Genomic DNA, 27845 nt, shown 5'->3' with positions numbered 1-27845 from the left:
AAAATGGAAGCAAATACTTCCAATCTCCTTATAGTCATAGTGGAAGAGGAGAGAAGAGGGTGAACGTGCTTCAGAAAATGTTGGTATATTACTGGTGTGAACAATTCTAAGGCACAGGCCAAACCAAGCCTATTTTTCTAATCTTCAGAGCTTGTGTTCTGACCCACGCCCTTTTCCAACAAATAAAACACAATTCAAAAGGAACAAAAACCTTGTAATGCTTGTACCAAAATAAAATTAGCTGTGATAAGCACAAGCCTTGCCAAACTGGACGAGGCTTGCCAAAAGATAACAGACAAGAAATAATTTGCAATACAAAAATGTTCAAATACAAACTCAGGATACTAGAATGTCCACGAGGCTGTAGTTTCAAAATGTCTTTGTCTTCTGCAAAAAAGGTTTGTTTCACAGCTGGCTTTTATCTTCTTGAGGAAGGGGCCATTACCTTGCAGTCTTACTCCCAAGTTGCCCGTACTGTTGTAACTGCTCTTTCTTATGAGCAATCCTGCACGCATGCGCATTTGGCACAGGCCCCTCAGGAGTCTCCTCATCACTGCTGCCCGCCCCCACAATCTCTGAAAGCAGCAGTCCACTCCCTAATGGTCCTGGCCCCTCATCTGAGTCCTTGCTCTCCTCAGTTGTCTGCACCTGCTGCCGGCTACCCACAACAGCTTGTTCCAAATACAGCATTCCTCAAAAGTAATAATACAGTTTTTTTGGAGACAAATGAAAATTGTTCTATAAATCCTAAAATAGGTTTAAATTGTTTTTTTTTTTTTTTCCTCTTCCCCAGGTAAAATCATTCCCTACAGGCCCTGACCGATCGAGTCCAGACAGGTCCGGAGGCACCTCGGTCCAGGAAGCCCTCCCGGGATCCGGGAGAGGTTCGCTCCGTCGCTCCCGATAATGCAGTCGCCCCCCAGGTGGCTGCCCTCCCAAAAAAAAAAAAAAAGAAAGAAAGAAGGAAATAATCCTACCAAATGTATGGAAGGAAAAAAAGAGAAACTTTTGGTTCTGCCTATTTGTGTGATGTGGACTGATAACAGAATTGATTTTTTTTTAAAAAAATATAGCTTATAGATTGATGGTCCACTAGAGTGGAAATCAACAGTCTTTCTATGTATTGGTCATCTTTTGTTCTGCTTTTCCTCTAGGACCTCCTATTCACGTTCCTTTCTTCAATTTTATCATACAACAATACCTTTTATGGTTAGTTACAAAGAGTGTATCTCATCCAAAGATACAGAGTAGCCATTTTATTGTTAGCATGTTTTTTTTATTATTTATGTCTTTACACTTATCACAGTCCTGCTTTTCCTTCTATTGGGAATAAGGTCTTCTAGAATACTAGCAATATATTTGCAAAATCTACCTGAGAGATAGAAATATATATCAGTGGAAAGAGTTCCTATAGAAAGGATGTTCTACTGAAATAGTAAAATAAAATATACATTGTAAAGTAAATTATTGAACATTTATTCTGGAGAAGAGGAAGATGGATAAAGAAGAAATAGAATTTTTAGAATGGCTATGTGATGAAGCTTCAGTGTTTAGGGTAACGAAGAATGACTTGGTTGAAATCTTTACCTATAAGCTGCCCAGTGTGATAGAGAAGAAAAGCAAGGGTTCATTAGATTAAAAGAAAATACAGGCAGTAAACATTTCTTAGCCAATGCTTTATTGGGCAATTATTTATCAGATCAGAAATCTATAGACCCACCATAGATGAAATGTAAGACTCTTGTTGCTAAGACTATTTTAATTGTTGATGGGGAAGGGTTGGTAATATCTAGATTCCATGTACATAGTGTCACTTTAATGATGGAATCTATAAACTGCAACATCAAAAATAAATTGTTACATAATGTATATTTTCTCCTAGGTCAGGGAACGACTAAGGGTTTCCTTAGAAAGAGTCTCAGCGCTTGAAGAGGAACTAGCAGCTGCTAATCAGGAGGTAAGAAAAAAAATCGGTTAATTCTAAATGGGATCAAACATTAAAAGAATTATCTGGATTAAAATTATTTTAATTTGAACTTAATATATAAATGTAATTTATAATGTATAAATTAATTTATAGGAATACTTTTTTATTGAGGTCATCTTAAGTACAAGCAATTGTGCTATGGTATGAACTTTCTAGTGGGTGAAATCTGACTAACAGGATGTTAGCTTGGGAAATTAAATGTTGACTTGAAAGTTTAGAGATTCTAGAGCAATGTGAGCATCATTGGAGTAAAATTTGGCTTTGATTGTTGGTATACAAGCTAGCATGTGTCAGAACAGATCAATGCTCTCCACATCATTGCAAAGAATGCTGCATGATTTCTATTGAGCAATGCCACAATGAGCATTGATGCCAACATTTGTAGACTTACCCATTGATGATAATTGCATATGGAAAATTGTGACTTAGAATGTAAGAATGTAAGTGATAAAAGAGTAAATAAATAAATGAAGGTATAGTATTGTTTAGGTTTAGGTTGTTTAGGTTTAAACTGGCTTAAATGTATAGAATTACTTATAAACTTTCAAAGTATGAACTTCCACCTATATAAACAAACCTGTTTGCAACTCCAACCTAGAAGGTTCTGGAAGTTAGAAAAAGGCAGGAAACGGTTAGTTTATGGTATGCTGCATACTATGCTTGGCAGCAATATCAACCAAATCTCCAGTTTCCATAGATTGGGTGGTCCAAAAAAATGTGGGACCACTGAGAAAGACAGTCCATCTCTCATCTGAGAGGTTTGCAGTAGGAAAATAAGGCAGCACAAGAATGGCTGTTAGGACCAGCATTTACCTCTCCCTCTGCCTGTGGTCACATGTGGCCTGTGGGACAATTGCCTGTGGCCTTTCTCTAGTAAGGGTCACAATGGCCCATGGGACAATTGACCCAGCCTGGGAGTAAGGGGCAAGAGAAAGCCAAGGCACTCACTACTATTCAGAGGGCTTAAGTTTTTACACTCGTTGGACTTGCAAACAAAACAGACTTACAAACAACATATTGGAATGTAACCCATTCATAAGAACAGCATTGAATGTATGTATCCATTGGTGTCCTCTAGATTATTCTGGGTGTGAAAGTAGAAACTCATTGGATAGTGGTAGTTACATGTTATGCTCCAGTAATAATGTTAATGGGAGAAATATAGATGAATTTGAAGAATAAACTGTGCAACATTCTGAATGAATGGAATTTAGAATATTAGATGACATAAATAGCTACATAAAACATGATCAAACATACAGAAAAAAATGATTGGGCCATTTAAAAATCCAGTAATGAATTAAAGCAGTATTTGTTGACTCTCTGCCTAGGATAAGGTCTGTTCTGAATAGGTGTTCAGTTTATGATTATCCATGTGTGCACATGGAAAAGGACAGAATAGTTAATTAAAAGAGGTAAAGACAATGCAACACATTTCAATAATTCTTGTAGGTTGTTCAAAATAATACAAGAGATTACAGTGAGCAAAAAAAGCCCCATAAGGAATACTTGATGGTGACCTTAGAAGTGTGTTTAAATAATGCAAATGCCCTTATATTTTTTATTGCAGATTATGTCATGTTCTTGAATTCAAATTATTTGTAATAAATGTTAGGTTGATTGATATAACTCTGAATAGGAATTATAAATTAATGTATATTAGTCAAGATAATTTTATTTGACAGGGAAAATGAACTGAATAATAAGTAAGTGAAAAGAAAAAATAGAGCAAGTAGATGAATCATGGCACCTTGGTAGGATGTTTACTGAACATGACTTTTTTTAAAAAAATGGAACATCAAACAAATCCAGTCAGTTTTTATTCAAATCATAAATGACCAGCTCAAATTACTTTGGATTATGTGAAGATCCAGCTCTTTTGAAAAGTCCATAATTCTGGGTAATATGGAAGGAAAGAAAAAAAAGAGGATGACCAGCAAAGTGAACAGACTCAATTATAGCAGCAATGGGTATATTGTTGAAATACCTAAAGAACTAGAGTGGAGGGAAAGACAATTTATCTGGACACTAGGTGACAATATTAGCTTGCTGCATATAACAATCAATCAAATGCTGGTAGATTGATGGGGAGAAGAATGTAGTTTGTTTTGAGGAATGAATGTTGAAAAATAGCATGCTTTTAGTCTATTTGTTGTATTGAAGTAAGAACAGGGTTTGTCAAGAGAGAAAGATAAATGCAAATTAAATTCTGAATACTTAAGTCAATAAGGTAAATCAAGATGGAACAGGGTAAAATGAATGGGTTCAGTTAGTTTGATCATAAAGAGAATGAACAAGGATCAAATCACAGAACAAGTATCTGAAGGAAGAATAAATGTATTAAGAGGAAGGGAGATCTAAAAGTGGTTAGTGGATTGAACAAAATTCTGAAAAACAGACAGGTGAAAAGTTTAAAGAGCAGAAGCAAGCATAGTTTGCGAGAGTCAAAAAGTGTAAGTATAGTGAATTGTATTATCATGGATTGTATTTCTTTTCCCTTTCTCTTATTTTATGCCTTTAATTTCTTTTTTTATTATTTCTTATTCCTTTTCTGTACTTGGTATAATGTTGCTTACCTCAGAAGGAAACACCATAATGGTAATGTACTATGGCCCATATACTATATTATACACTATAACGATGTGTATATTATATGTTTGCCATGAACTGAAGTACTCATATGTCTTTATAACATTCAAAAGTCAAAAGAATAATTTTGACACAAATATTTTTTTAAAAAGTAAGTTGTTATGTCCAAAATTTTGTATATTTTCTGCAACATTACTCTCACCCATGTACTAAACTATTGATTAGTTGCCCACCCAGATTCTAGGTAATGCAGCGAACTGGCATCAAGGCTGAGCAAGAAAGGACAACTGATGCAATTATAGGGTTTTAGATAGAGACTGAAAAGAGCTTTATAATTTCAGCACTGTGCTCAGAATTGGTCAGATAATAAAGAATTAATTGGTCTGCCCCAACAAGAAAAAAGTAAACTTTAGGGAGCTTAAAAATAAATCCTCCAAAAACCAGGCTTATTGATCATAATTCAAGATCATCTCCTTCACTTTTAAAAGAAAAAAGCAGTAACATGTAGGGATTTGCTTAGTTTGCCCATAGAATTGTCCTAGGATCAATGCAAGAAAGGTAACACAGGAGGAATACTCTGTCTGAACATTAATTTTCACATGCAGCTTCTTTCTCTAAAGAGTCATTTTCTCAAATACTTCTTTGTTTCTGTAGGGAATAAAGCTGTAATAGCACTCATAGAAATCATTCAGGGGAATTTATCTTGCAGAAAATAGTGCCAATTGAATTCAATGCTAATTTATAAATTAAATTTATCAAGATTTGCAAAGCAGTTTCCCAAAAGACAATGTTCCTTTTATAAAGTAGTTGCATAGAAAATTATTAATTTAAATTATGCAAATTATTTTACCCCATATATTAGTTAGGAAGGATTCTACTGAAACATTTTTTGAAACAGGACTTTTTCTTCAATGAGTTGAACCATGAAGAAGTTTGTTCCAGAATGAGAATAGTATTGTCTTATGATGATCCAGTTATCCCTTGCAGACCATCCATGATGGATGAAGGTGGAACTGCATAGATTGGTGATCTTCTGGATTCACTTAGCTAGAATGTCTGTTATGAGACCTAACTCTCATGATTGACTGCTGGCCTTTGACCCTGTGTGATTATTTATGTTGTGGACATCTCTCTTTTATAACTAATTTTTGGAGTTAGAAAATCAGCTCCATATTAGACAGAAGGCAGAAGTTTTCTAGAAAACCAATATTTTCATTGGTATACAAACTTGTGATTTACTAAATGATTTAGCAGTGAGAGGTGGGGTAGTCCAGTGGTTTCATTCATTTACCTCAGAAGGAAAACAAATCATCCATTGATGAACATGACAAAGATTTTTCTACCATTAATTTTATTGTTTTTAAAACAAATAGTAGTATTAAAATTACTAATAATATTTAAGCTTCAATTCCATTTTACTATCAAGGCTCTAAGAACCACTAATTGATTTTTTTCTAGAGAATATTATTCTAGGCTATGCCAAGATAAACATTTTTGAAAATGATTTAAATGTTTCAGAAGATGAGATTGTAAAGCAAAGGTAGGAAACCTTTGGCCCTTCAGTTGTTGGACTGAATTCCTATCATCCCTGGTATTTGTAATTCTGTTAGAGATGATGACTTTTGTAACCTAACAAAATCTGAAGGTGTGCAGATTCTTCCATTGTTTGACAATTATTCTCCTCTTTCTCCTTGCTTGTATGTGTGGGTGAGACAGAGAGAGGCAGAGACAGAGAGCATAGTTTGGGATTTAGCAATCCATATACCAAGTGGTAGGAAGTTTCAGTATGACTTCTTTTCTTCTATACTATGAATGTTGCATGAAATTATTCCCTTTGCATATGATTGAGTAACTGTTTGATCAGGCTATTCTAATTGTTTATTAGTTTTGATGAAAAATTAATCATTCTCTATTAGAAGCCCAAAATTACTTTAAAATTTCTGGTAAAAGTGTCATATTAATGTGGAAAAATCCCTGATTCTTGGGTCTGAACAGATGGATGTTGTCTGGTTTATATATCCTGTATATAAGGCCACCTAGTGATAGGCCAGGTGGCCTTATGCTTTGTATGCTTCAGTTATCACAATTGACTTATCCATTGGTCAAAAAGGCATATTTTTATAATAGTTTGTTTAAAAATTTGAGGATCAGATTATCTTTTGGGGCCTTATCTACAAGTATATTCAGGATGTATGGATACTTACATAGATATAAAAATATTATTGCATATACATGTGAATAAACTCTTCCATGGATCAGCTGAACCCAATTTGGGGGAAGTATTTTGTCCCCTACAATTTTGAGCTAGCTGCAAACATATATATTATATGAAAAAGAATATGACACAATGCCACAGGGGTATCTATGTATGTATGTATCAGTATTAAAATGCATATAGTGATATTGGAATTTCCTGCATGGTGGTATGGAAAGTTTATGTTTCCTCTGTAATCATCTTCCTGAATTTTGCGCCCTGTGGACCTTCAGTATCATTATGCCAAATTCCTAATAATTTAAATTGCTAATTTTAAAACTGTCACACCTCTGGGGATCTGATGTGACTGCAGTCTTGTGTTAGGGGACTTAAATCTCTAAAAATAAGTGAAATATAGTAAGGTGTTGATGGCTTGGGGAAGTGTTGATATGTTAAGCAATACTCCAAACATGAACTATATTATTAGGTTCACTCAAGTATTTTTTCACATAATATGATATAAAAAAACGCTTTTTGTGTTGCATGGCATTTTTTATTGTGGTTTAGATATAGCTCCACAGGAACTCTGCAATGCAACTTCAATAAACTAACCTGTCAGAAATTACTTAATAAGCACATAACCATTTAAAGTACAGCAAATTTGTCTGCTAATGAAAAATTAATGGTTTGGAAATATACAGAGTCTAAATCTAGATCCTGAATCAAGTTATAAGTTTGACAGGTCTTATAAAGATTTTAGCTTTCCACTAACTATTTTTTCAGGTAGCACAATAAAAATAGTGTATGAGTGCATATTAATGATATGTATTAATGAAATGCCAGAGATGGCATTTTCTTGATGGAGTAATTTAAATTAAAGCTTGTTGATGTTTTTTCACATATTCAAATTAATTTTTACAAGTCTTCTTTAAGCATCTTGGAGAAGTTTTGCCCAGAACATATCATCTTAATTAAATTACAAACAGAAATATATATTGGGGAGTTTTTTGACAAAAAATATTATTCCTCTTTAAAATACCTCAAATTTCAAAAGGTAAACATTAACATCCCATATGGTGTTCATAGCTCAATATTTTTTTCATGTAAAATATATTCTGTTTCAAGAATTCCTTAACTAAATGAAGCCGTTTTGTTCATAGTGCCTCCACCATTTATTTCATTGCAACGCCTTATCTTCATGTAGAAAAATAAAGAATACATAAATAGCATTATATGATTAGTTGCTGTCAGACTTCCAAAGTAAATTAGGCAGGAAACATGAGTAGATGAGCTAATTCTACTTTATTGTAAGGATACCTTAAGATCTTGCAAGTTTGAAAGTACAAACTTCCCACCACTATTTTTGATCCTTTAGGGTGGGTCCTTCTGTCCTTCTCTGGCCATTAAGCCACTGGGGGCTCCTGTCTCTCATCTCTGATTGTTTCCTAGGCAGCACCTCTTTCCTTCCTCCCACAAGGTCATCCACACATTCCATTACAACAGCAGAGTAAAGTTCTGCAACTAAATATGTTCATTTGAATGTGACATATTTGAAAACTTCTCAGTTGGTCAACAGTCCTTGATCCCTTTATCCATATTAAGTAACTCAATGGACTTCTGCCAGCCTAGCAGTTCGAAAGCATGTAAAAATGCAAGTAGAAAAATAGACTACTTTGGTGGGAAGGTAACAGTGTTCTGTGCGCCTTTGGCATTTAGTTATGCCAGCCATATGACCACGGAGATGTCTTCAGACAGCGCTGGCTCTTTGCCTTTGTAATGGAGATGAGTACCGCTCCCTAAAGCCAGAAACAACTAGCAAATTGAACCTTTACCTTTAACTCAATTTAATTCAACTCAATTCAAATTAGAAGCAAAGGCCATTTCAAAAGCCCTTTGGTACAATCTTGATAATATGTCTATAGCTTACAAACACTATTTCCAAAATCAAAGTGAATATGACTTTGAACTTTATGAAATTGAAAATCTATATAAAGAACACGATGTTTTCTCAATTATTGGCATCTTCCAAGATATTAAACACAAGGTGCAGGTCTGACCCAAATCATTTTATTCAGCCTGTATCCTCTATGTAGATGTACTATGTACTGTACATCTGTGTACTACATACCTTGCATCTATGTACCCTGTGCACAATTATGTAGCAAGCTCAATGGGTGAAGGTGAACAGAATGTGTGGAGATAAAAAGCAAAATGAAGTAATAAAGGAAATCTTCTGCATCTTGATAAAGAACAAGCATAATTATTGTCTACAGTAAAAGCTGAATCTGTTAATTGGGAGGAAAGGGAATTTAGGTGTTTTCAGATTAAATCAATTTAAATATTATAAACATCTACTAAAACCTTTTAATTATATTAAAAATCAAATTAATCATTGTGGCATGTACTAAAAATTTAACTGGAAGCAAATTTCACTCAGTATAATTAGACTGACATAATTTAATGTTTTTTACATATGCCTTTTAACTATGATGTAATTTAATGAAAAGAGCATTAGTCTATTGGGGAGAATAATAATAACACTTCTGCTAGAGGAGGTAGTAGAATTGATTTTCCTAATATAAGAAGGCAGGCATCATTTTTGGCCTCTATGCTTTAAAAAAATAAACAATAGATTGCATTCTACATTATGCATATCTATATTATGGCTTTGTGTTATTATGTCTCTTTGTATACTGTCCAGAGTCATTCAGAGGGATATGAGCAGTTTCCAAGTATACTAAATAAACAAAGTAAATTAATTTTTCTTAGCTTATAGAAATTTCTGTTCTGTAAAAATATGAATACAGATTATAAATTGAATGACTTGTTACAATGAATGGCAGAAAAAATGTTAAATATTCATTTACTAGATAACATAGAAAGAAAACTGTGTGAAAACTAATCTTATGTTCCATTTCTTTGGAAAATAGTATTTCAGAGCCACATTATATATTGTGTTGCGTCTTTGTGTTTAGATCTCATCACAAATTGTTCTTTCTGTAAAATCTGTTATTGTATTCCATTTCTTGGACTGAGATTATATGTAGTTTACTGAAGATTTAACTCATTTCTGCATACTTTAGTTGAGTGAGTTTATCCACCTGTCTCTTCTTATAATGCTAAAACAATGGAGAAAATAATGAGATTAAAATATGAGTTTGCAATTTTTCCCTGCTACTGGTAGTTGAAGTTTCCCCAATAAGAGAAAACTTGGTGAAATTAGCTAGCAGTAGTAGTAATAGTTGCCAGATTTAGCAACTTTAAAAGTTCATATTAACAGGAAAACAGAGTTTAGATCTTGGGAAGTAATTACAAGTAGTCCTCAACTTACAGCTACAACTGAACTCAACATTTGTATTGCTAACCAAGACTGTTATTAAGTGTGTTTTGCCCCATTTTACAACCTTTCTTGCTACAATTGTTATGTGAATCACTGCAGTTGTTAAGGGAATCTGACTTCCCCATTGATTTTGCTTGTCAGAAGGTCACAAAAAGTGATCACATGATCCCAGGGCACTTTAGCCATCACAAATACATGCCAGTTGCCAAGTGTCCTAATTTTGATCATGTCATCACGGGGACCCTACAAGAGTCATAAGTGTGAAAAACAGTCATAAGTAACTTTTTTCAGTGCTGTTATAAATTCAAACGATCACTAAATTAATGGTCGTAAGTTGAGGACTACCCATATTGCCTATTCATATCCATCCTATCATGCTCTGTATCAAGAAGTATATAATTTGTATTGTTCCTCAAAATTCTCCTTCCACCTGTACTTTTTAAAATGGATAAGAGAAGGTTTCCTGTAGTATCTCAAAGGTACCAAAGCACCATCTAAAGCCATCACAGACAGCCTGTAACACTAATGCTATAATTATTGCCTGCAGAGAAGGTTTCTGAACTTTCTCTTCAGGAATCTCTGCTAAAATAAGGCAGAATTTGAAAGTATAATCTGGGCTTGAATATCCTGATGTGGCCTGGTTGTGAGTATGCCATGGCCCAGTAGTGGGCCATGGCCCACAGGTTGGGGACCCCTGGCCTACTAGGCAAGCAATTGAGTTCTGTTCAATTCCTTTGCTGACTTTATTGCATCTATACTGCATCTCTCATTTAGTGTGATTGCTGTTGTAAAAGTCTGTAGTTCTCTTGCACAAAGTCACAATTGAACTGGTTCCACTCCAACAGGTTCATTTCCCCCCCCCCTTTGTTATTTCGCTGTTCTAAAGCCTGATGATGAAATAAGTCCAATCTTTGAAACAGTGCAGTATCTCAGCAACTTATCTATGTAGTTGCCAGGAGTCAAGACTGACTCAAATGAAAATACATTTAAGTGCAAAACAATATGTACATTATATAAAATATCACCTGCAGTTATGGAGACAATATATTTCTTGTTATTTCTCGTTGTTTCTCATTTCCAGTTGCTAGGGAACATAATGAGAATGCTGTTGTTTCATATTGGTTGGACATTCTCATTTCTTCACAATGAAATACAGTATCATATATGGAAAATATAAAAATAGTTCAAATCATGTTTTGTTTACCATTTTTTATCACATCATCTAGTTGTGGTATTTATAAGACATACTGTAAATTAATAGTGTTCACTGTTTGGATTTTACATTAAGAATTTATTCTAAATTATTTTCTAGATTATAGCTTTGCGTGAACAAAATGCACACATACAAAGAAAAATTACATCAGGAGAGGGTCCACCTGATACAGAGCATATCAAAGGAATGGAGCCTGGACAAAAAATTCATGAAAAGGTATAAATTATATTTTTTCTCTCTCTCTTTTTAGAGTCATCAGGGTTTGAAAAGCTAGAATCACTTTATTAAGCTATCAAATAGTACATTTATATATAACATAAATTGCCCAGAGTAGCTGGAAGCTTGTAATAATAGTAGCAGTATTTTGAATTGCTTCAACACATCTCTGTATAAAATTAATTGTTCCTTGAAAGCAGTTGCTTATTCAGTGTAATAATTCTCAGTTGGAGAAGAACTAGCATGTTGGCAAAGTACAATTCCATATACCTGGTTGTTTCATTTGGAACATATATGAAAGTTCTGTAGTTTGCCCTTGAAGCTCTGAAGAGGTTGAATTAATAGAAAATAATGTCTTAAACTGTACATTCTGTAAAATTAGGCAACACTTCTCATTGTTCTGATTTTATGGTCCTCCCATTGTATCTACGATGTATCTATTTTTTTGTTAGTTCAGATCTGAAAATAAATAAAAAGGTGGTCAAATTTTGTGTCATGACCTGTAAGATTAGAGAATAAAATGTATCATTCTCCTTTAATTGGAACAAAGCAGTTTCCTTAATTCTGAAATAATTTTGCTTTGTCATTTTTAGGCTATATCATCATATATTAATTTATATCATCTTGAAAATAGGTGTGTAGGATCTGATCATGAAATAAAGTTATTGGATTTTGTTTGACTTGACTATGTAAAATAATGTATATCAAATGCAATCTTTATCTAAAATCTTTATTAACATGTCTCATTTTACAGTATATTGGAAGGCAACATTTAAAATGTTTTTTTTATATTTTTCTCATTTGTGTAAGGATGATAGGCTTTTTGCAGTTAACTGCACGTCCTTACAATGCTAGCAAACCATAAAACTATCGGATGTCTGATGCTATTAGGACTTTGGGTTAAAATTCTATTTTTATTTTTGCTGCAAGGATGTTATTTATAAAAATTCTACTTGTAATAAAATGTGAAGCATTCCATAGATCCGTGGAGGGTTCATAATGTGATTTGATAGCCAGAGGATAGAATTTTTTTAAAAAAAGTTTCCTTACATAAAATAATTTCTTAAACGAGACAACAGGCCAAAAAAAAGAGAGAGAGAGAGAGAGAGAGAGAGAGAATGCTAACCAGAATCCTGCATTTTCATGTGTTGTTTTCAATAAGCAGAGATCCCAGACAGTATCTGAAGACTGGATTGCTTCAGTCATTTTTCCGGCTCATTTTGTTGCATACTTAGATAAGGCTGTTTAAATAGGTAAAGTAGAAACTGTAGTTTAGCAATGCAGGCAGTCCTCAACTTATGAATGGTGACTTAGCGACTGTTCAGATTTATGGCAGACAACCCAGTTGCAAAGAGCCAGTGGCCATCTCCCCCCACCTAGTCTTATGAATGCATGGTGAGGACAAAAGGATTTATGCATTTACGCATTTATGAATGTTTGCAGCATCCCACAATCACAAGACTGTATTCTTTAATAGTTTTGCCAAAAAGTGGCACTTATTTTCAGTTTTCAGCAAAACTGGTTTATAGGAAATCATTAGTTCACTTAACTACTATAACCTGCACTTAAAGAATGTTCAAAACAGGATGTAAAATTGGGTCAGTCACATTGGTGATACATTTTACAGTTGTCTTGATATGCAACTGTGATGGACAGGCTCCATTATGATTATGAGGACCACCTATATTCAGCACCATTAGTTCCCCTCCACAAGATTTAAGTTCCACAAACTGAATCTTTAACACAAATATAATAATGAAGAATAAGCTAGAGATCCACAAATAAACAAATATACTAACTAAGAATAAATTAAGAGTTTCCTCAGTAAATGGATGTGGTTTCACTCAACTGGACATGTCTTAGCTAATCAATTTTATATAAAGGGTTAGTTCAGCATTTGTTGCTATAGCTAGAGAATCTTTTAAACATAAACCTGCCATATCTTTGTAAATATGTTTGTAGAAAATTTAGTATAGAATGTTAAATTATATACTGACAATTGCTAGTATCTTGATGAGGTAATGTATTATTTTATATGGCTATTTACAATACCTGATAAACTGCATAATTATGTTTTTGAGAATGCCAATATATTAAAACAAGAAAATACTAGGCAGATTTTTTAGTTTAACAAACCAAGTAACAGTTAATCAGATTATAACCTTTTAAATGATTAGTTAGCTAAGTACATCTTTCCAAATATCTTTCATGCCTGAAATATGCCTTCAGAGAATGATCTGTTGTCCTTGCAGCAGGAACATACTGATTTCAATGCACAGGCAAGAAATAGAACAGATAGCAGAGTTCAAAGGGATCTTGGAGGTCTTCTAGACCAACCCCCTGCTCAAGCAAGAAACCCTATACCATTTCAGACAGCCGCTTGTCCAATCTCTTCTCAAAAACCTCCAGTACTGGAGTTTCTGGTTCAAGCAGAACACAAGCTTCAAATCATAGAACATTTGTGCATTTCAGACTCATATAAAACATAATTAGGCATCTGCTAATAATGTCACATTCTCTAGAGAATATAATTTCCCAGAGCACGTTTCTAAAGATTCTATGACTTTTTCATGTGTCAGGAAGTTCGAGTGTGATTCATTGACTCTGTGGAAATCAGCAGGAGGCAAACTGTTTAGATAGCTTTTATGATTTGAACAAAACTGTTAATGTTAGTCATTTATAAATATCAATGATTAATTGCTGTTTTTGAGCCAAAAAATAATTGTGTGAGTCAATAAGCACATACAGAAGTTGACCAAAATGATATCCCACTAGCACAAAAGTATTATAATCTTAACATCAGGTAAATATTTATATAGCAATCACAGTGGCAGCTTTTATCTCTTCTGAAGGTTTGAATCCTTTCCCATAAAGCTATTGTTATACTTTCTAAATATATTTATCTCCTGTTAAAGCTCAAAGGAGTAGAAATACTTAGAATCTTGAAAGCAATCTATATATTTTATAAAGTCGAATAATTCATTCAAACAATTACTTCTGAAACTAAGCTGAATGATACATAAACTAGGAATTCATTCCAAGCCTTTAAAAATTAAATGAAATATTTTAGTATTATCTATCAGTATTTCACAATAATATTCCTATTGTATTAACATTAAGTATGTGTTACTTTGCTGTTCCAATACTTCCATATAAACTACAAAAACAGCTTTGAAAGAAAATCTAAAATTCTAAATTCTTCCAAATGTGTCTGGTTTTATAGGTTAAATATAGTTTAATGTTCGAGTACTTCTATGTAGATATCTAGTCTTTTGTAAGTATATTTCAGAGAGCATAACCAATGTAGAGTTCAGAATTGGTAAGAAAATATAATCTACATATCTGTATTTTTGATCCTTCTGATCCTTCTTGCTCTGGTTCTTTGTGGGGTTTTTTTGAACAGCGTCTATCAAATGGCTCTATAGACTCAAATGATGAAACTGCTCAGTTGGTAGAACTGCAAGAACTTCTCGAAAAGCAAAATTATGAAATGGCACAGATGAAGGATCGCTTGGCTGCCCTGTCTTCCAGAGTTGGAGAGGTGGAACAAGATGCAGAGACTGCTAGGAAGGACCTCATTAAAAGTGAAGAACTGAACAGCAAATATCAGAGAGATATTAGAGAGGTAAATCTCTTTTGGATGTTCATCCTGTCATTTGCTCAGATTGAGAATAATTTTATTTAGGGAAATGGAGTTCTTCCACAGCCAATTGGGGAAAAATAAATTTGCCTTTAACATTTAACAGTTTAAGATGTTTAATTGTAAGTGAATATTCTAATAGCAGTTGTACTTTTGCATCCATGTGTAGCAGTTTAAGCACTATTTTGCTATGACTTACTATGAGAAATAAAAAGCTTGCTCTATGAAACATCTCAGAGAGAGACTTAATCAACATGGTACACTATAGAAACATAATTTTCAGTGCAAGATTAGTCAAGAAGGGTAGGTAATCATCAAACATAGTACTAACCATTATAAAGTTGTTTGTAATATATTGTTTCTATGATATTTAGCAAAACTAAATGAAAGTTCCTAAATTCTCTTGCTAACTACTCATTCCAAAATGATGAGATATTGAACAGAACTTTATGTTGTCCTAATTTTGTTAATTTACATCATCACAATGCTTTTTGTTTTGCTATTAAATAGTGTTATTTAATTTCATTTAAAATCTCCCTTTAATTTTCAAGATTTTCACATTGTAAAGAATTACAATAGGATAAAAAGTTGAAGAAAAAGCAGGAAATATTCCAAATGTTTATAAAATATAATTATAGAATATTTATAAAGCATGTTTATAGAAATACAAATTATCCAGAAAAGTAAAATGAATAGATGATTTGAAGAGTTATTTTGCATTTTAAAATATGTCTATATTTGTCAGGAAACAACTTCGTTATGTTTATCTTTTATCATAAGATAATATGAATTGTCCTCATATCCAAATCTTAGTTTTGAATTATGGAAAATACAATAGAAAAAAACTAAATTATTCTTACCAAAGACCATGTTCTTTTGTAAATCAAGTTTTACAGGTACATTCACTGCCAACGATTTAGCCCTTTCTTATCTAAATTTCCACGGCACCCTATTTTTATTTTTATTTTCTGTTAGATAACCAGGATAAATTTATCTCTCTATATTTTATTGGTCAATTATCAAATAAAAGTGGTCTAATAATATTTTATTATTCTAATTTTGTTACATTGTGTGACAACTTCACCTACAAATGGTTGCCAATAGTCACAGATTTAGAGATTAACCTTGTTTCGTTTGTTTTACTGCATGTATTTTTACATGCAGTTTTTGTCTGTCAAAATTATCAGTTGTATTTCTTTTTTTCCCCTTTAACTTTCTTATATTGGAAGGATGTATCTGTGCATACTTACTACTTTGTTAGTCACAATGCATGTAAGAAAAGATGTAGAGGCAAAAAAGTATAAGACAGAACTAGCCACTTAACAATATTTTTGTAAATAAAGTCAATTTATAATAAATGGATGCAATAGTAGACAAGCAAGCAATATCAGATTCGGATATTCCTTGTCTGCAAATCCAATATTTGGATCTGCATCAGGATCTTGGAATTCTAACCTTTTTTTTCTTAGAGTCTGCACTTAAATAATTTGTCTATTAGGTTTAATGCTGAACCTGCTTTTCGCTTTTTCTATTTCTAGGTAAGTAAATTTCATTGCAACCTTTTCCTACAGTGTTGAATAGGACATCTATTGCTAGCTACTCCAATGTTGTATTTTGACCTGCTGCTTATTCTTTCCAGGCTATGGCCCAGAAAGAAGATATGGAAGAAAGAATAACTACCCTAGAGAAACGTTACCTAAGTGCACAGAGGGAATCTACTTCCATACATGATATGAATGACAAACTGGAACATGAGCTTGCAAACAAGGAAGCCATCCTGCGTCAGGTTCTGTATTGGGATTGCTGCTACAGCTCAAATGAATTGTAGGAGAAACTATTAAGATAAGCTCCCTCTTCCCCTATTTATTCATTACATTTGTTTCAAATTATGACACACTTGTTTTAGATTCATTGATTTCTATAGATTGAAGTCAGGAATGAATTTGTATTTTCATACAATCAAGTTGAGAGGCCAACATAAACCATGTGTAGGATTAAACCTTTTTTTTTAAAAAAAATAACTTGCTATCATGAGAAGGTATTGTTTTGGAATTTATTTGGTTGTAAGACCAGGTGTCTGCCAGGTTAGTACAGCAAACCTTTAAAAATATCTTAAGATAAGACAGAGGCAAACCAAATGAAAAGGGTGTCAGATACATAGGAGCAAATGTAGGCACACATTCACTATACAGGTAGTTGTAAGGACTGACAATATTCCACACATTATTTTATGCTAATAAACATAGTTTAATGGTAAGATACAAAATGTCCAATTTTGATTTAACTAAGAGTAAATCATAGTAAACACAATTAAACACAAAAATTGTTCACCTTTTCAATGAGACTAGTAAAAGCTAAGGCAAAGGGACTGCACTCTAATTTGGGCACAAAAAGAAAGAAAAGATATGGCAGAATATTCTCCTCTTGGTATATGAAAGAGGCAAATAAGCTATTAATTGCACTCCCCTGCTAAACTTTATGAACTTTATAATCTGCAAATGGCATTCAATCATGTGAACATTTATTTAGTTTATTTTTATATAATTATTTACCTTGCTTTACTAATTACAGTTTAGGAACAAGAAAATACTTGTTCTGAAGCAGCTGGCAAAGAATACTAAATGAGATATAGAATTGAAGTCCATACAAGATAGAAATTAAAGTTTCTAAAACAATGATAATGTAGGAAAATGTGATGTGTGTATATGTGGAGAGAGGGAAAAAACAGTACATGGGTTGTAGAATATATTAAAATTCAGTGTGAGATTTTTATTATGCAAATTTAGAATTTCCTTGTACATAAATCCATAGGTGCTATTTATAAATTCATCCGTTTTCCTATCATATTAGTAGTATAGTGTAGAGAGAGGTGTAATATTTGGTTGATGCAGGAGCAATACATAGAATGGCAATGAAAGCTGGATTAATTTACTACGTTTTCCCACCAAGACAGTTCTCTTATTATTTTTTTTCTTTTAATATTTGAACATTATATTTATTGGAAATAAATAACACAGAAAATATTTCATTCATCAAAAAGTTTCATTGGATTCATTCTGTTTCAGTTCTGAGAATCAGATTATTATAAAGCATAGATATTTTTTTCTATTTAAATTGAGTTTGTTTTGCTCTATTTCTTTTAATTCCTAAATTGACAGTGAAGAAAACTGCAGCTATCCTATCCCACTCTGACTTTTCATGTCAAGGGTCTTCAAACTTAGCAAGTTTAAGACTTGTGGACTTCAACTCCTAGAATTCTTGAGCTAACATGACTAGAGGAGGAATTCTGGGAGTTGAAGTCCACAAAACTGTCAAGTTTGAAGACCCCTGATTTATATTTTAGAGGAATATGATAGGAAAAGATCAGCAATTGCCACCAGTATATATGCATGTACTATTTACAGAACCAGGAGATTTACTTAACCTATTAACAATTTAATTATACAATGAACCATGTTGATTTGGGAAAATTTTACTCTCCAGATGTTTCTATGAATCTGTATTTTTTTTTCTCTTCTCCATTGCCTAGTTCCTAATCTAACCTTTAATCTTACAATTTCTGGATTTCAGATGGAGGAAAAAAACCGGCAGCTGCAAGAACGTCTCGAGCTAGCTGAGCAAAAGCTACAACAAACAATGAGAAAAGCTGAGACTTTACCAGAAGTAGAGGCAGAATTGGCTCAGAGAATTGCCGCACTGACTAAGGTAATGTAAGTTTAAGAATAGGTTAGTATCTGAAAATTGGCTTCTTTTAACATTGATTTTTCATCCCTTTCTCCTCCAGCACCATCAGCAACAATAAAAGACTTTTGGAGTGGACAAGATGATTCTACTTAATGGCACCGTAAATAAATATTAATTAGACAAAATTACTTGCTTTAGTTTAATTTAATTTAATGGCAGAAGTATTGCTTTGTGTTTCTTTTATGGCTTGATATATTTCTGCCAATATACCAGAGGAGTTTATTTTATAATACATTGTATTATAAAAGAATTATGATTAACCCAGTTCAGCTAAACATCATGAAATTTATTTGTCATTGCATTTTCTTCATGATTTTCTACATCACATTGATTCAGCAAACACAGAGATCATTTTCATTAAGATAAATTTCAAGGTTCAATTTTTTTTTTCTTCGCCACACATGAAGGATTCTGTGTTGCATGAGAGCATTAAGAGCTTGGATAGGACAAGTGCCTGATAAACTATTCCAGTAATATGCAGTCCACATCTCTGGAATCCATGGTAAAATGTACAAGTTGCCAACTTAGTTGTTCTGAAAGAACAACTTATAAAAAGTAAAGGCACACTACACTTGTGAATCCTTTTGCAATTTCTTTTTATTGACTTTCAGACCATAGTATTTTGCTTTGTATTGTGGAATTTCCCTTACATATCTTATTGTGCGATGATCTCCAGTTTGTCTTCTCAATATTTACCACTTCAATAAAGATGAAGAGAAATTATATAGTTGATATTAAAAAGTCTATACAAACTTAAATGAATTATATTCAGTAGAAAGAAAGCCATTTCAATTAAAATGTTATATTTATAGCTCAGAATAATAGCGAATGATATAAAAATGATTTTGTGTTTCCCTGCTTCCATTTCAAAATATTAATGAATTATTCCTATTTGGTTATCTATTCAAATATTTTTCAGTTGCTCATGCAACCATTTAATGAGACAATGTTTTCCTTCTCTGTTAGGGTTTCTGGTAATACATCAGAAAATGGTGTGTTGAAAAGAACATGTCAATGTACACGAATGTTTCTACATTATTTTCTACAGAGAGAGTACATGAATGAATGTTTTTGTATATTTTATGTATCTTCTAACCAGTGGTAGGATTCAATATTTTTTACTACTGGTTCTGTGGATGTGGCTTGGTGGACATGACAGGGAAGGATACTGTAAAATCTTCAATCACAGGTGGTATTTGCCAGTTCTCTGAACTACTCAAAATTTCCACTACTGGTTCTCCAGAACTGGTCAGAACCTGCTGAATACTACCTCTGTTTCTAACTAAACAAGTTAAGACAAATGCATATATTAATGCTCTATAAAGCAACATTTATTATTCCAATTTAGAGTTGTCTAATTTAGAATTCTCTACTAAGCAGTCAGGTGAAAATAAGTATAAATTTTAATTTTAAATATATAATCTACCAAACAGGTTCAGCCTTATCTATTTTCTCTACTGTTTCTATGTTGATGACAAAGGGTAATATTAATATTTGCAGTGATATTACTTAAAAGCCATTTTTGCTAAGCTATAGATTACCTGTTTCCAATTTTTCCAAGTCTGTTGTTCAATAAATATTTATGGTTTATATAGTTCACTTAGATTTTTATGTGTAAATTAGATTTATTTGTAGCTTAAATGACTTTAATTGAATGAGGTAGGAGGAAGCTACTATTTTAACCAGCCAACTCAGTCTGTGTTCTTTCTTGATATAGAGATGTTAACTCTCAAAACTTCCCAACCAGCTGGAAAAACTAAGTTAGAGGGCCCAAAATTAGATAATTACATTGTATACGATATAGCTAAAATTGGTTCAAAATATATATTTAGTAGTTGCCCCTTCTTCTAAGTAGCAGAAACACCAAGCAAAAACACAGCAGGGATCTTCTTTGAATTGTGAGGAGTGGTAGGCAATAGTTCTTAAAAATGCAGCTCAGGCTCAGCCTTTAATCTTCCATAATATAACACGCAATTGGCAGTTTGCTCAGAGATCCAGTAGGAGGAAGGTATGTTGGATATGTTCGTCATCTTGAGTTATTTTTTAAAATAATAATGGCAGAATAGAAATAAATAAAGGTTCTGTGGGAAGAGGGACAAATGTTGAAGATAAGGACCATCAGCCTACTTCATCTAACCAATCCAAATCCAATCACCAAAATAGGAAGGTGGTTCAATGGCTCCATATTAATATCCAAATTTGAGGGCCATTGGAAATTAGATTATATCACTATGTCCTTATCTTCTTATAATGTCTCTTTAAAGTATATAGTTGTTGTGGCCCATCAGCTGCTAGCAGAGCTAGCAGCAGAGTCAGACGAGGAGGAGATCGAGGGGGAGCCAGGGCTGACTTCAGAGCCATTGGAAGGCTCTGATAAGTTAGCAGGATCAGAGGCAGATGCAGAGCCAGGGCCTTCCATCCTTCCTCAGGTAGAAAGGCAGCTAGCTTCAGGATCTGAGCTGAGTGAGGGGGAAGAACAAATGGGGCCCATCCCAGGTGTGTGTGTGTGCGTAGAGGAAAGGAGAGGAGAGCAGTGGAAAGCAATAAGCCAGCTCTCAGGGAAAAGAAGGCATAGATGCTAGCCAGCACCTCCTTGGCTGGGAAATAAATAGTAAGAGTTTGGGAGTGGCCGGTTGTTGCAGACAACCATTCATTTTCCAGGGTACATTAATCACGTCAGATTCCTTGCCAGAACCAGGTTTGTTGGGAATAATTGCTCTATATTTGAGGTGCCAACGGAATCTCCCTGCTGGGAAATAATAGGGAGTGAATTTGCCTCAGCTGATGTAAACAGGGACTGTTTCTGCTTGGCTAATCATTGAAAGGACTTTTTATCTTAAGTTCTCATGTGAACAGAGACTATTCTTGTCCTGTTTTAGAAGGGGAAAATATTTTGATTTGTGACTAATTACTTTTGGTTTTGTTGATCCAATGTGAACAAAGACTGTTCCTGCCCTGACTTAAATAAAAAAAGGGTTTGTGTTACTCATGAGTAAGCAGTTTCTCATTGCTTGTGAAGGCTAGGTCAGAACAATAGTATTAATAACAGGAGCTTTGATGAAATGTCATGTTACACCAATTTGTCTGATTAAGCTTTTTTCCAGACTGACTGAATTATTATGAATTGTTAAGAGAGCTGAAGCCAATAGACAGATTTTAATTCTGAGGAAGGCTAAATGTGGTCTTAACTATGATTTATTAACAGGACAGTATAGATTATAGGTTTGGTTTGATGTCCTAGACAATAGTCCACACAGTTTTGCCCTATGATAAACCATTTCATCTACTTAATGGTTACAGATATAAGAGTTTTAGTAATATATAGATTTAATGCTTCATCAATTTTTAATTTCAAAGAACTGAGAATTACATGAATTCTATATGACTAAAAAAAGTTCTGATTAATACTATGGAAGCTACTTTTCTGTATATGCAGTAAAAGTTGTTGACCAAATTCTATTGCCATAATTGATAGGTTATATTTATGAGATTATTTGGTAAGGACAAACTCTATGTAGTTTGGCCTGGGCAAGAAATGTAACCATTATAAATCAAAGCAAAGGTGATAAATTTTAATTTATAATCAGATGCCCCAGTTTCCCAAGACCATGTCATGGTGTTGGGAAACCCGTCAAAATTTGTTACCAAAATGGTTGAAGCGCAACATTATGACTTTTGGAGGGGAGAAGAGTAAAAGTTAAGAGAGATAATTTAATGTTTTGGGGGAGGGATTTTAAAGATGAGAACAAGAACAGTTTAGTTTTCTAGATGATTTCTACTGCTATTCATGCCTTAACTCCTTCCAAATCCACTCATGTGGAGTAGACTGAATTGATCGATATCAGAGCATATGATTCTGGAGTATATTGTTGATTCATAAAGAAAATAACTGAGTCTGATGAGAGTAATGGAAAACAGAAGTGCATAACACTTTCATGCATAGTTAATCTGTATACAGAAGAGTTTTTTTACTATTTCATAATGATGGAATTTTAGTTTATCCACTGAAAAAAATGCAGGAAAATTGTGGTCTGATAGTACAAAGTGTTTTTTTCACACAGCACATAAAACTGACAAGTTTGCTATCAAGATAATGGCAGCCAATTAAGGTACAACAGCTATCAAAGGGTTCTGAATGTGCCATGGAAGTTTAAACTATCCATGCCAAATAATATATTACTATCTCCTGAATCATGGAGGAACATGCTTTGCTGAGAAATAACAGGAAAGGGATTAATGTGCCTTGTGGGCTTCTCACATATTTCAGTGGGCTACTGTGTGATACATAATGCTAGACTAGAATGTTCTTTGGCATGGTTCAATTGGACTCTTTTTGTATTTTTATCTTATAATAGGTTTTTTTGTGGATCTGAAAATAAGTAATACAGTTATTGTCTTTGGGAACTGCTGAGGGTTTTTTTTCCTAGGTATTCTAATTACCTCCTCCCGGATATTGAAAGAAAAGGAAAATCTGTAAAATATTTTTTCTGACAGGACAGTGATGTCATTTGCCCAGATCATACAGCAAGATTCTAAGATTAGGTATTTAGAAAGTTTGACCTCTGAGATGTGTCCTGTTCTTTGGAAATAATATTTTCTTTATGGTTTCAAAGTTGAGAGTTTAGCTTTATTTCAGATATGTGGTAATTTTATCAATTTGATCCTTTTTGTAGTCAACAAAGGGACTATCAGTGAAGGGTATGAGAACATCCTCCTTATATTCATGGAATTTTAAGTAATAAAAATGTCTCCCTTTAAATAAAATAGCCATTTTTTAAAACATAGATTGAAGCAATAAATCAATTTTGTGCTTTGCAATGACTATTCAATCTGTTTTGATTTATATCTATAATCAGCACCTCAAAATAATCATTAGTGTCTTCTCTAATTTTTGCCATCAGGTTCAAATGCTTCTCACTGGTCATCTCTGATTTCTGCCAGAAGCTCAATACAATTTTCTGATTTTAGGACCTGGCATGGATAGTAAAAACATTAGTGGCTGTATTTAGCTGGATAATTGCAAATTGTTTTCAATCAGTGTACATGTTTTTACAGAAGTAAAAAGGGCTGACTCAAAAGTGCAAATCTAATATTATACATTTAGACCATAATTATATGTTCATGTACTTAGAAATAAACCTGATTGAATTTAATGTGAGATATATTTTATAAGATTCACTTAAAATCGCATTGCTTGGGAAGTAAAGACAAAACTCACAACACGCTTCAGAGTTTTACTGAGTGTTTATAGTCAGCATAGAGTTTATGATAATCTATCTCCCCAGATTATACTTTAGTGCTCCACAACAAAATGCTGAAGCATATTCAGTTATGGTCTGTGCCCTTGGTAAAGCAATTAGACATTTGCTTTATATTCACTCCTATTCAGTACTTTGCACTGTAAGAGGACTTCTTTCTTTTACCTAGAAACTCAATATCATTTAGTTATTTGCTTTTATACCTCAAAATGAATCTACGTGTCATTATTCTAAAAATGTTTAATCCATTTATTTAATACAATCTGTAACACTGTATACCCTGTTTTCATTATGATTGTAGGATAACCTTCAAAAACACATTCTGGCACTGACTTTTCACGCTCTAATTATGAGTTTACCCAAATTCCAATCAGACCTGGTATTTCTCATAGTTACTTTGAGTACCCCTCTATGGAGGAAGAATAATTCTCATCAGCCAGCCATCACTAACCTGGAATTTCCATACTTAGGTTGTTGGCTTTTTTAGCATTCCATTATTTTCACTCCATCTGTATCAACTGCCTCATATCACCCTATTGTAAGTGTGGTTTATTCTACATAAAATTTTGTCAGTTAAAATATTAAATTAGCAATCACACTTTTCTTTTAAGCATTCTGTGCTGTATTCTGTTCAGTGTGGTGTCTTTAGTTCTGATTTTTCAATTTTGTCCCTCTCCTTTTCTTTGATGTTAGTCTGATCCAACCTCTTCTACCTCATCTGATGATTATCAATATGTTATGGAAGCTAAACTACAAGAAATGATCTCCATACGTAGGAAGGTAGTCCTACAGGACTTTACTTTCTATTGCTAAATAGAATCCATCTGATTTTGTTTTTATATTTTTAAGAACTCTTTTAATTTTTGTATTTATTTTATTGATAATCAACCATTGTGCAATTCAATGCTTAAAGAGCTTACAATTTTATGATGGCAGGTTTGGGTTCAAACCATGCAGTCTGCATGTTACATTTGGCTGATTTCATTGCTCATGAATAACTCCAATGTTTTGCTGGATGCTTGGATGTAACAGGCCTTTGTAGCTGACACATTTCAAGCGATGCTGTTCAGCTGCCTGTTTGAATAAAATTAAGTTTTGCAGTTAGTAGTAGCTTGCTTTATATTTCCTTTTTTGAAAATGACCATTTTGATTTAAAAAACTAATGTTTCACATCAAATTATATTATTTTTATAGGCAGAAGAAAGACATGGCAATATTGAAGAACGCATGCGGCACCTAGAGGCTCAGTTGGAAGAGAAGAATCAAGAACTTCAAAGGGTATAGATGTTTACATTATATTTGAGTTCAACTGTTTTTTCCATGTCACATAAGCCTGTAAAATTATAATAGCAGTCATTGTTATGGTTATTTTTCATGAATCTATAGCTTGGTGCAGTACAATATCAGGATATTGATGGAATAACATACTACAATCCAGTTTAAAATTATAGTAGAACTATAGACTCCACTCTGTGTATCAGCAGATGTTTTTGTCCCAATGATAAAAGCAGTTGACTCAGTTAAATGTTTCACACAGTTTCCAATTGAAACAGTCTATGTCAGAGCTGTCAAACTCATGCCCATGGACCAGATGCATCACACACTGGCCACGCCCATGGCCGCTTTAGTAAAGGGGGGAAAGGTTATGATACATCATGTGATGCCACCATGATAATGCGAGTTTCACACCCCTTGTCTATGTGAGCTACTGACAGTAAAAAGAAATTGAAAGAAAGATAGTGTCTTAAGAATGTTAGATAGAAATGGAAAGCAATACTGGATGATAACTGAAATACACAGAAGAAATAATTAAGTTGTTAAACAAAGGACCAACTTAGATTTATTTTGAAGAAAATAAGACCAGTTGGTTCATTTAGCCAGCCACAATTATATGGAGTTTTGTGGAGGGATAGAATATGCTTCAAGATGCCCCTATTTAAAATATCACCATTGTTGTTGATCATAGGCATAATTCTTACGAAAGCCTGTAGATTACCAGCTATATGGATGAGCCCCAAATTGTAGATTCATTTATTTGTTCATCAAATTTATACAGTATGGCACCCATCTCATGCAAAAGTGTTTAGGGGCAGCATACAACAAAACTATAAAACAATTAATATATAAAACGATTATTATTAAAACAATATAAACAATTTAAACGCAATAAATTAAAGTATATAAATACACAGAACTAATAATAGCTTAATAAATTGTCTTTAGACATTGGTTACCTAAAATTTTACTGTATTTTCATGTGAACATGAAAAGGTGAGTTCCAAAGACACTTTTCAAACAGCAACTGGACTTTCTTTGCTTTTTCTTTGAAAACATTTAGCTTCTCATACAAGAAGCTTCTTCAGTTTAAGTACAATGTATGATTATTTGTGACCCTTCTAAATATTGATTTTAAATTACAGTGACCTTTTGAATATGAGTAACAAATGAAGACTGCATATCTCTATTAGAAGAAAAAATCAGAATGATTACTTCTTACAACTATATTTGAATATGTGACTAAATGTTTTGACTAATAAATTTTTTATTTATTTCTCTGTGCAGCTGCTCAATTTTATTCTCTCTCTGAAATAAATTTGTTTTTCTACAAACTATTTGATCATAGTATTAATATTACAACTTCAGTTCAAACGAATCAGTGTGAATATTTGACCAATATTTTGAATTTAATTAATGTTGAACCTGAGTGCTTTATTTCCTTTGAACTTTATTGAAAGGCAAGACAAAGAGAAAAAATGAATGAAGAGCACAACAAAAGATTGTCTGATACTGTGGACAAGCTTTTGACAGAATCTAATGAACGTTTGCAACTACATTTGAAAGAGAGAATGGCAGCATTGGAAGAGAAGGTAAACAAGCAAATAATGTGCACATTTCTTGCTTCATTTGTGTATATATTCATAGTTACTTTGCTTCTTCACCTGGAATGAAAGCATTAAAAAATATGAGGCACAATCCATGGCCTCAATAAGATTCATTGTTGTTACGTTTCTGCAATTCCTATTAATTTTCTTCATCCTTCAACTTCTCATATTGGCACATGGGACCACCACCAGAATTTAAAAAGTTTACAGCATGGTTTTAGTGGGACCTTGCCCATTTCTACTCTCTCTCGTTGTCACTACTTTCACTTCTAATAACCTTTGGCTAGAGCCCCAACCTTATGGTACAGTCATAGCAGTTTGCCACACCTACAAAAACTTAATACTTATATGAGAAATGCTTATCCATTGTACAGTGCTTCTTAGAATGTGAAACCCTCAACGTCTACATTCTGTAGTGTTAGTAGACAGGAGGAATGGATACCATTCCCTAGACGTGGATGGCTGGGGAATTCTGGCAGTCCACGCTTCTTAAAGTTGCCAAAGTGGAGAATCACTGTGGTAATGGAATCAGGAGGTACAATTATTCCTGTTTTCTAGTCAGAAATTCTCAGCCTTTTACAAATGTCCCTTCATACGTGCTCTGATTGAATGTAACTGACAATGCCTATAGGTCACAATTTCATATTTATATTAGTGGTAACATCTTTTAACATATTCAGTCTTGGATTGAATTAATGAAAGATTTTTAAAAAATTATATGTTAGAGGAAAAAATAATTTAAATATTATTGATATGTGTTTTATTTATACGTTAACAGATTG

At 33.3% G+C, this 27845-nt stretch overlaps 2 protein-coding genes across 6 annotated transcripts in view; one reads left to right on the top strand and one right to left on the bottom strand.

Moving 5' to 3' along the window:
* The window catches only part of PPFIA2 (PPFI scaffold protein A2), a 194048-nt gene that overhangs the window by 114765 nt on the left and 51438 nt on the right, over nt 1-27845 (top strand). For 3 of the 5 annotated variants that reach the window (XM_087934511.1, XM_087934508.1, XM_087934509.1), the window contains 8 exons: nt 1883-1957; nt 11423-11539; nt 14943-15164; nt 16819-16965; nt 18750-18884; nt 24875-24961; nt 25376-25459; nt 26917-27048. In XM_087934511.1, the coding sequence (XP_087790637.1) occupies nt 1883-1957; nt 11423-11539; nt 14943-15164; nt 16819-16965; nt 18750-18884; nt 24875-24961; nt 25376-25459; nt 26917-27048 (999 nt within the window). The remainder of the gene's footprint in view (nt 1-1882; nt 1958-11422; nt 11540-14942; nt 15165-16818; nt 16966-18749; nt 18885-24874; nt 24962-25375; nt 25460-26916; nt 27049-27845) is intronic. The other 2 variants (XM_087934513.1, XM_087934512.1) reach the window with 1 other exon arrangement.
* The window catches only part of ACSS3 (acyl-CoA synthetase short chain family member 3), a 129133-nt gene continuing 112671 nt past the window's right edge, over nt 11384-27845 (bottom strand). The window contains exon 17 of the mRNA XM_087934515.1: nt 11384-11998. The gene's annotated coding sequence lies outside the window, so the exon portion shown is untranslated. The remainder of the gene's footprint in view (nt 11999-27845) is intronic.

Source organism: Pseudonaja textilis, chromosome 5 (genome assembly GCF_049901715.1).
Source record: "Pseudonaja textilis isolate UNSWEBS1 chromosome 5, rPseTex1.2, whole genome shotgun sequence".
Taxonomy (NCBI): domain Eukaryota; kingdom Metazoa; phylum Chordata; class Lepidosauria; order Squamata; family Elapidae; genus Pseudonaja; species Pseudonaja textilis.
Note: the sequence above shows the minus strand (reverse complement) of the source record. Positions and strands in the feature narration are given on the sequence as shown.